This window comes from Orbicella franksi, chromosome 3, assembly GCF_964199315.1.
Source record: "Orbicella franksi chromosome 3, jaOrbFran1.1, whole genome shotgun sequence".
Lineage (NCBI taxonomy): Eukaryota > Metazoa > Cnidaria > Anthozoa > Scleractinia > Merulinidae > Orbicella > Orbicella franksi.
Genome location: NC_138147.1, coordinates 31,410,812 through 31,420,732, shown reverse-complemented (window position 1 = coordinate 31,420,732; position 9,921 = coordinate 31,410,812). Strand labels below are relative to the sequence as shown.

General features: G+C 39.3%; 2 protein-coding genes across 2 annotated transcripts; one reads left to right on the top strand and one right to left on the bottom strand.

Annotated features, from left to right (window-relative positions):
- Positions 1-1,500: 1,500 nt before the first annotated feature.
- Positions 1,501-5,476, bottom strand: LOC145482019 (protein DDI1 homolog 2-like). The gene is made up of 3 exons (XM_081460600.1): positions 5,145-5,476; positions 3,300-4,018; positions 1,501-2,406 (listed from the first exon to the last, which is right to left on the bottom strand). Exons 1-3 carry the CDS (start codon positions 5,395-5,397, stop codon positions 1,948-1,950), a joined length of 1,431 nt encoding a protein of 476 aa, XP_081316726.1. The 5' UTR covers positions 5,398-5,476; the 3' UTR covers positions 1,501-1,947.
- Positions 5,477-5,565: 89 nt separating this feature from the next.
- LOC145482015 (BBSome complex member BBS1-like) lies at positions 5,566-9,575 on the top strand. The gene is made up of 2 exons (XM_081460595.1): positions 5,566-5,699; positions 6,559-9,575. Exons 1-2 carry the CDS (start codon positions 5,671-5,673, stop codon positions 8,306-8,308), a joined length of 1,779 nt encoding a protein of 592 aa, XP_081316721.1. The 5' UTR covers positions 5,566-5,670; the 3' UTR covers positions 8,309-9,575.
- Positions 9,576-9,921: the final 346 nt, after the last annotated feature.

Here is a 9,921-nt window from a genome sequence, read left to right as displayed (position 1 = left end):
CTGTAGTAGTCTTTTTATTCTCAGCACTATTGTTTTTCACACGGCCATTTTCATGTTGTAGTTTTAGCAATTATTAATATCCTAGACGTCACAGCAATTGGCGGTTAATCTGACAATGGATGTTCATGCAGGACATCTGAAACGTATGAAGAGTGTATACTGTAAATCCTCAAATTGGGACCTCCCCTCAAATAAGTGCCCATCCTATGGGCAAAAAAAATTTTAAAATGCCACCTCCCCCCTCCCCCTCCCCCTCACCCACGTTTTTGTTGAATAAGCATCTCACCTCGCCCATTTTATGGATGAGTACCAAGCATACCCTAAATACTCGAATTGGCACCTCCCATTGAACAAGCACCTATCGTATGGTCCTAATTTTGAAAGAAAAGCCCCCTCCGTCAAATAAGTGCCCACTCCCCTCACCCTGTAGTTCTTCAAGAGAAAGTGGATCCTTTTGAGGGGACTGACAAGGCCTGAGGAAGAGGATGTGGCTGGTAATATTCACATCATTGATATGGATGAGGACAGGGAAGAAATCCAAATTGATAATTAGTATGACCACATTTGCTGAATTAGTCAACAGTATTAGATTTGTACATTGTTTTAGTTTGAGAAAATGTTACTTGTAAGTATGGAAGAATAATTGTATAAGTACCAACTGAGCTGCTATGAAAACTTCAGGATCACCATTGTACGTTTGTACACACAGCTTATTGTTTAGGCCCAAAATGCTATTTCAAAAAATAATCATATTGCCTCTCTCCCTCAATTAAGTGCCTCTCTTGAATTAGTCCCCCCTGTCCTTTCCTAAATTTGAATTAAACTCCCCAGGCACTAATTTGAGGATTTACTGCAGTTGAAGACCCATTGCCTTCTGTTACTTCAATCTTTAACAATGTTTTTGCAGTCAACTCTGAAGTGGACATTATAGAACCAACTAAATTGACCTAATTTGTAAACTGATCCAGTAGAGACTCATATTGCAATTACACACTTACAGTCTCAGAAGCTTAGCAGTAACACATTGACATTTGAATTAAACAGTGAAGTAAGTAAAGAGTAATTAAAGTTATTGTCACTATTTACTGGCACAGAAGAAAACCAAATTGTTGGAAACATTTGAATGGCTTTGTAGGGGAAGCCTTGAGTTTTTGAGATGCTGGGAGATTAAATGAAGTGTGCAACCAGATTGCCCATGTCTGTTTCAGTCACTGGCAAATTTGAAATAACATCATCCTGTTCTTAAAATGAATCAATTGTCCGAAAAGAATACACTTCGTGTCCACCTTGAGAGGTACCTTTCACAAGATTGGAAGTTTGCTTAAAATAATTACCACTGTTCAGCTTTGAAAAAATGTTCACCTTATAGTCGATTTTCAGAAAAACACCACAAATTTGGGTGAGATCTGCCATGCTACCCGCCTTGGAGAGGTGCCCACTAAGTAGAATTTAATATAGGTTGAGATTAAAGGATTTAAAAAGATAATACAAGTTCATTCTCACCGGAAACAGTAACTTTAATTTACAATGTAACTGAAAAAACTCAATTCCAAGTCAGTTAAATATTAATAGTCCCTTTCCAAAAGCATGTACATGCTCAAAGGAAATCCAATTGTGCCCATTAGGTACACACATTAATTTTGTACACATACTTTTGTAAGTCAGAAAACAATGAATGCTGTAGACGTTTTAAAGCTTGGGACAAACAGCGCCCATATTTATAACCTACGCACCAACAATCATCCAATGTTTTCACAGCTTTACAACATGTACAGCAACTTCAAGTAATTTCTAAAATATGTTAAAAAAATACATTGCTTGTCAAAATATGTAACCACAACTTTGATAAATATCAGTTACACGACATTAAGACCTACTTTAAGACCTAAGGATTTTTAATTCAGCAACCCACAAAATCACGACTACAATGGTCTTATCCTAATGTCGTCACCTATTCACTGATGATGGTAATTTAAGTGACCTAGCTAACAGAGCAGCGGCAGCAACATCAACATTGCCATTTTTCCTCTGTAATTCTAAAATAGCTTCCTCCCTTGTGAATCCCATTTCAACTATCCTCTGAATGCTAGCTTCTGGAAAACTGGCTACACCTGCCCCAGATGAGGAACTGGAAACACCCGAAGCCGATGAAGACTGCGATGGAAGTGATTGAGAAGACGATGAAGAAGACGTGCCTTGAGCAGCCTCCCTTACTGATCTGTCCATTGCTTCTGCAAGCTCCTTGTCTTCCATTTCAGCTAGCTGTTTGTCCTCAACCTCCATTTGTCCCCCTTCTTCACCAAATGCCAGACGATCAGTCACTGGCAGTTCAGACTCAGCTAGGAAGGGTGTTTCTGTTCCAGTAGTTCCAATTCTCAGTACATTGTTTTTGAGGTCGATACAGCACTGAAGAGTGAAACACAACAAGCATAAGTATGTTAGTTAATTTATTCATTCCATATAGCTGCTCAGTTGCTCTTAATGGCAGCCTGTATTGGCAGATAATGTTACTTATATCAGTTCAACTTTCCCTGACCAGCATAAAAAATAATCCATGAATCAAATTAAGGCGCTTCATTACAATGTAAATAATGGGCTATGATTGTTCATTATCATTCAATGCATTTTCCCATCCTTTTCACTGACCGAGAGCCCACCACATGACTTGCAAATAACTGTCTGCAATGGTCTCCTCGTGTAATTCTACAGGTCTAGATGTGTTTTGCTGCAAATAATATTCTGCTCATGTGTAATTGGAACCATGCCCTTGAGTGACAAATAGCAGATCCACTCCCTGAGCTGTCAGAGAGTGATTTGAATATGAAAACAAACTTGGTGATCAAATGACAAACAATTATTGAACTCGGTTATTGCAAAGTAATGTGACTTGTCAGTGTCTTGCAGATCAATATTTGTCTCTGCCTTTGACCCTGCAAATAATTAATTGACCTGCTTGTCACTGACAAACTGTGATTTTTGGCTCAACCTCATCCAATAATAATTGTTTAACTGTTGAATTAATTAATGTTAACAAGACGTCTTTTTATTTTTTAACCTCGTTAACTTGATAAGTACCATATATAAACTGCACATTATAATTCACATGCAGTTCTCCCTTTTAATGTGTATTCACACTGATTCATGCAATGAAATAATCTTGTTAGTCATTAAATGAGAGCACATTAAATCATTAGTTTTCCAAGACTTCACCTAAAATAAAATGGTAACAACTTGTCTTTTATGTCCTCTTACAAGTGCATTTTCTTATTGTAAGTTCTGTAAAACTAAGAACATCTCACCTGGTGCCTTTTAAGCATATCTAACCCCAAAACAAGATCCATTGGTTGGTCCTCCATAACAGAAAAGGATGATGGCAAAAAGTCATTCTCTATCTGGATCTGAGCCACGTGAACACGTCCAACAATTTTCTGCGTTCCCACGCCCTTTGCAATTCCTGCCCACCGCTGATCCAGCAGCCGCATAATGTGACACCTCTCGGCACAGGCTACACTCATGAACGTCATCTGGGCTCCTGAATCAACAAAAGCTTTAACAGGGTGTCCATCAAGTTTACAGTTAATATAAAGCATGACCACCTTGCCAAAGGATTCTGGAGAGTACTCCATAGCTATCTCCATATTCTGATTGACATTTGACATACGAATCTCCTCGGCAATTTGTTTTTGAGCCTCTAAGTCAAAGGGATCAGCATTCATGGTGCGAATCCTCTGCATATCTCTGTCAGCCCTCTCTTGCCGTTGTCTTTGAAGCATTGATGCGAACTCTTGTAAATTTCCACTCAACAGTGCAGCAGCAAGCTCTGGATTTCTTTCTTTGAGTAGAGAAAGTTGGTGGGGATCAGCTAGGAACATGTCTCTAATGTACTCAGGACTGTCTGGGTCCACAGGTGTCTGCCTCAACTGTCCTGAGCCTGCTTGATTGCGGCCTGATTGGGGACGAGATGAGCTGTTGGGTATTTGTACATTACCCCAGTTTAAACTGCCAGTTGGAGCAGTTCCTAAAAAAATTCAAAATACAAAGAAATTTTGAAAAAAAAAAATATGATGAAAACATACCTTTTTAAAGTTATGGTCTCACAGCTTGGCACATGTGCAAGCTTTAACATTAGCCCATTCGATTCCATTGTTTATTAAACAATTAAAAGCAAGCTGATAATTTTTGAGGGAAATTTTTCTTTGAAAGTTTCATGGTCAATCATGTAAACATTGCAATAGAGGTGGTATATCTGAGTGGAATTCATTTTATGTGTTCCGTCTCCCATGCACACTCAGTTGCTTTCCTAATGAACCAATCGGATATGAGTAGTATAACTCATGCATGTGTCCTGAAAAACCTTTGCCCTAAATAATAAATTTGATGTTCAATAATGAATTTGTCACTCTCTGTGTAAATGTTAATTGCACATGATTGCTGAACTACACATGATTCAGTAAAAAAGTGAAAAAGATACTTTACACTAACACTGAAGCTTGAGCATATGCTGAAGCTCTCCCTTTAATAATAATGTGGTATAAGCATTCGACATCACAACTGTATCTATGAGTTTGTCTAGGTACAGCTACTTGGAAACCAGTCTTAGCAGGAGTGTACTACAATGTTTTAAAGAATGATTACTTACTTACAACTTTCACGGTTGCTTAGCAACCAGTCTAGAAAAGCCATTCCTATTAAAATGTTGTCCACAAGTTGTGATCAGTTTAAAAACAAACAAAACACATGCTAATGTTGATTTATAGAAGTTTATCAGTGTATCTGTGAACACTACGAAGAAATACACTTACACGATTTCTGACAACGAAGATCGTCACTGAATTGACTTGATGATGTCAGCATTTTCTATGCCGCACGTGTTAGTCATTCAATGGAAGGTTTTCTTGCACGACATACATGTAACTTTTATATTGCAAAAGCAAGTTGTTTAATGAACCTTACCATGAAAAGCACATTGAAGATCAAAATCTTAAGTTCCACTCGTAGAAGACTTAAGCCTAACTCGCTGGCTTTAACAGGATCGATCAAATTAAATTTTCCATAGTTCACCACAAGTAAGCTAGTACAAAATATAAACTTAACTTAATCTTACTAAGTTATTAGCTTTCTTTAAGGCTAAAGTTACAACATACCTCGTAACTGAACAGGAGGTTGTGTGGACCGTAAAGCACGCTGTATCAGGAGGACATCGCCATCTTTAATTCCATAACCATTCAACGTCTTCTTGTCATCGCCAAGTGGAACTCCGTTGTGAAAAATCACTATTTGGGACGACTGAACTCCGCACTCGAATTCCAGTAGAGCTTTGAAGTTTTCGAGCTCTAAATCCTCACTGACGTCGAGTGTGAATATCTGATCGCCCTCTAAAGTAGCTGTGACCTTCATCTTCCCACTGAAGAATCGAACAAGTGCTATAAAACAATAGCTATTACCACAATTAAATAGTAAATGCTTTGTAACTCTGACAAAGCTAAGCGGAAATGAAGAAACTAGTTTCCAGGGTCCTATCTGCCAAGCCGTTTGTATCGCAAGGGGTTGTGGGATTGATTATTTGTGCTTGCAAAGTTGCCTGGGGTTGAAGCAGAAATCGGCTGCAAAAATATTACCTGTATTTTTCTGCCGCCTTTCTTCTGTATTTTATAATTTTCGGCATCAAAGATGAGTTCTCACGGGGATTCTGGTCACAAGTAAGTACAATTTTCCTAACGAATAACGGGTATATGCAATACTGCATTGGTTAAATTGCTTTGGAAAGTCTCTGAAGCTGTATAGGTAATTACTATCAAGTGTATTCCACAGCATCGATCTTCGCCGATGTTTTCATATTGTATATGTATGAACAAAATTGAATGGTTTTACTTTTGAAAAACGTTAAAAAGGAAGAGGTTAATCCTGATATTTTCTTCTGTTCCATGTTTCTAGCACTTTATCATTCTTCACTCTTGAACTTCTGTCGAAGTTAAAGCGTCACTCTTTCATTTTGCCTAGCAACATAATTGCCGAATTGTATTTCGTTTTCATCCATAAATCTTTCCTTTCCTTTATACCTTGTCGGTCAGTTCTTGTACGAACCGAATGTTTCTTCTGATAGGGTGCTTGTCTGTTTGAGGGAACCTCAAAATATAATTTTATAAAATTGTAGATATTTGATTGTGACACATTTACTGCAATTAAAAAAACTTCATTAATAATTTCGTTACCTTTTTTCAATTTCCTTCTTGGTAGTGGTTTGATATTTTAAGGAGAAGCTGCTTATTAATTGCTCTTTCATCCCTATAGTATACCCTCCAACAGTACCAAATATGTTACAAATGAATATATGAAATATCACATATAATTTTGAACTGTGGAGAAAGAGATGAAGACATGATTGATCATGGCAGTTGGCAGTTGTACACACAACTTAAGCAGTTGCAGAATTAAAGCCAGGTTCAATTTCACAGCTGCTTAAGTTGTGTGTACAACTGCAATGATCAGTCGTGTCTTCAGTACCAATGTTCATTACTATATATATACAAAATCCAATTTTACTCTTTAACTCTGTAGGGATGATGAAGAAACTCCAGAGAAAAGTCTATGGCTCAATGCCCATCAGGATCCAGTGGCTAGACTGTACGCGTTCTCCACATCAATTTCTTTAGCTGATCTGAATGCGGACTCTGACCACAAGCTCCTTGTGGCTGATCTGGGTTCGGGAACGTTTGACATGAAGCTAAAGGTGTTCAAGGGCACTAGCCTCTTCATGGAGAGTGCTATTATTGATCTACCTACAGCTCTGGTAACGTTCTACATGGATACAAATGATCCTCGCACCCCTGCTGTGGCTGTGGCTTCTGGTCCATTTATTTATGTTTACAAGAACTTGAGGCCATACTTCAAGTTCACCCTACCACCATTGGATGTAAATGCTGTGGAGCAAGACCTCTGGAACCAGGCCAAGGAAGACAAGATTGATATTCACGTTCTCAGAGAGATGTTGGAAAGTTTAAAAAATGAAGGCAGTGAAGGTTTGCTGACTGTTCGCTCGCTGAAGTTGCTATCCCTTGAGCCAGAAGAGTTAGAAGCTTTTGCCAGCATCCACAAGCATACTCCTTTAAAGAGGCAGACGGTGATCACATGCATGGGAACGATGAAGAAGAGCATGGCTGATGATGACGCTGTAAGTTGTCTGGTAATCGGCACAGAGAGTAAGGATGTCTTCGTCCTTGATCCTGAAGCTTTTACTGTTCTTGCAAGAATGAGCCTTCCTAGTGTACCAGTGTTCATCTCAGTCAATGGTTTGTTTGATGTTGAGTTCCGCATTGTTGTTGCTTGCCGTGATGGCAAGGTATACACACTTAAAAGAGGCAGCAAATTGGCCAAGGCATGCATCGAACTAGGAGCCCAAGCAGTTGGTTTGGAACGCACTGGAAAGAGCATCATAGTCGGGTGTATGGATAACACATTAGTTTGTTATTCCACTAAAGGAAAGAAGCTGTGGACAGTTTATCTTCCCACCAACATCACCACAATGAGCCTCATGGATCACAAAGTAAGAGGTTTCAAGGCTGTCATGGTGGCATTGAGCAATGGTGAAGTCAGGATCTACAAAGAGAAGTATCTCGTCAACACAATCAAAATGTCAGATGCAGTCACAGCTATGAAGTTTGGTCGCTTTGGTCGGGAGGACAGTGCCTTGATTCTAATCACTAAAGGTGGAGGTCTCTATGTGAAAATCTTAAAGAGGACTGCAACCTTTGAAGGGAAGGATTTGACCCCTGGTCCACCCCCTGCCCAATCCATTAAGCTCAATGTTCCTAAAAAGACGAAGCTTTTTGTCGATCAGACACTGCGTGAGCGAGACAGTGCTGGAAGCATGCACAGAATGTTCCAGCATGATCTGTACCTACTTCGCCTGATGGCTGCAAGAGCATATGTCAGTTCACTGCAAAAAAGCTTAAACCCCATTTCATCCTCTACCACAGAACCTCTGAAGCTGTCAGCGCATGTTCACGGTATCGGGCCAGCCTTCAAGTTGACAGTAAACTTACAGAACATTTCATCCAGTGTGCCATCAACAAATTTGCTCATTACCTTCCAGTTTGATGACTCACTGTATGCACTGTCCAAGCCTTGTATTACAGTTCCACTGCTAGTGCCTGGGCTAATGTACACCTATGAAACACTGGTGGAATGTATCAGTGACAAAGGGATTTCAGATTCCATCAAAGTGTTTGTCTTACATCAGGGCAACAGCATTCCAGTTATCACTGCCGTCATCAATATGCCAGTTAGCGAGGCTTTAGTAATTGTGTAGGAAAGCCTAAATTTGTTTGTAAAACTTTAAGTCTCCTTGGTCTGTATGTAGTTTGTTGTTTCCATTCATGCCCAAACTGGTGCACTGTACAAATGTAGGAGGTCAAAAGCCACCGAGGAGCTGGATGGAGAGCTGGGAAAAGTCCCTTTTCCTGCCTGATTCATTGGTCCCATTCCACTTAGTAATCCATGTTTTCTGGCCAATAGTTGACTGTTCAGTGAGATGAAGATTTTTGTATGGAAAATGAATGCAACAAAGCTACACATAATTATTTGTACAATCACTTTCTTATCATTCTGTGGATACAATGTTATGTATTTATCGTGGACCCATTGGCTTATTTCTAAGCTTCTTTCCAAGTGCAGTTGTCAGCTCAGCCCTGGCTATCCATTGTCAAAAAGAATGGTGATTGAGTAATTCTAGTTGCTGTAGAAAAAAGTATTACCAGTGATGTAAATAAATATGTTCAGTACAATAACTAGAAACCAAGATGAAGATTCCCTGAGCTACTTTTGAGAGATTTTCTGTCAGGACTTTTTGCATGGTGAAGAACCTTAGTTAGGAGTGTTAAGCACATTCCATTCCCAATGTGAAAATTTTCAAAGCTTTTTATGTTGCAGTTTTGGAAGGTCGAGTCACCTCTTTCCTGGCTCATAATTTTTATGGGCCTCAATGTTGTATGTCAGAATCGTACAATAACAGGGCCTCTGTAGTTTGTGAATGCAGTGAAAAGTTTGGCATGCTCAGATTGTCCTCTTGAAAACAACTACATGTACTTTGTATAATAATATTGTTATTGTCCATAATAATAACTGGACAATAAAGAACGTGGTTGCCGTAGCATTGCCTGCATGTTATGTAAGTAAGCAATAACCAATAAAGATTAGAAACCAACTTAACTGACTATTCAATGCATACAGTACAACTGTACATGCATTTTGCACAGCATGTATTAAATTGGGGTTAGCATGTTACAGACAATAATGTCTAGGTAGGGAATAATATGAAGAAAGGGAAATAAACATTAGCAGGGAGTTTGGATGGAGAGACCCTAGGGAGCGGGGGGTACTCCTTATAATGGCCTATATGGGGAGGTTCTGCCTCAAAGGGGTACCTTTTTCCTTCAGGTGTATAGAAGGCTAGGGATTTCACTTGTTGAGAAGTATGAAAGGGTAGGAAAATCTATCATTTGGTTATTTTAAGGGACCTTAAATTAAACAATTCCAGATGGACTCACCTTATGGCTGTATCATTTCATTTATTTAGCACTCATAAATATTACAAGAAGACTTCCTTCTCTGGCAGATACGGGTCAGTTATGAAAGTATTTGTAAGGGGTCCCTTTTTCAATGAAAGGTATGTGAAAGAGGTACCTTTTCTGTGAAAATGGTATACAAAAGGGTAAACGGTTAGACCATGGGGCAGAGCCTCACCGTATAGAACTTTGTAGGGTCCCTTCCTCCCCCTGATCCCTGAGATGGGGAAGACCCACCCCACCTTTTTTACTTCCACTGTTCTGCACACTCTCGAAAAAAAAAGTCATAGCCCATATTGCAGTAAGTTAACAGAGGTAGAACAACTGGGATTTGAGCAGACCATCATCCACCAGGAAA

Excerpts from the sequence above, each read along its gene's own strand:
- LOC145482019 (XM_081460600.1), bottom strand. The coding sequence starts at position 5,397 with ATGAAGGTCACAGCTACTTTAGAGGGCGATCAGATATTCACACTCGAC. Across the intron at positions 4,019-5,144 it reads ACCTCCTGTTCAGTTACGAG|GAACTGCTCCAACTGGCAGT; the intron begins GTATGTTGTAAC and ends GAATTTTTTTAG. Across the intron at positions 2,407-3,299 it reads ATATGCTTAAAAGGCACCAG|TGCTGTATCGACCTCAAAAA; the intron begins GTGAGATGTTCT and ends TTCACTCTTCAG.
- LOC145482015 (XM_081460595.1), top strand. The coding sequence starts at position 5,671 with ATGAGTTCTCACGGGGATTCTGGTCACAA. Across the intron at positions 5,700-6,558 it reads CACGGGGATTCTGGTCACAA|GGATGATGAAGAAACTCCAG; the intron begins GTAAGTACAATT and ends TTAACTCTGTAG.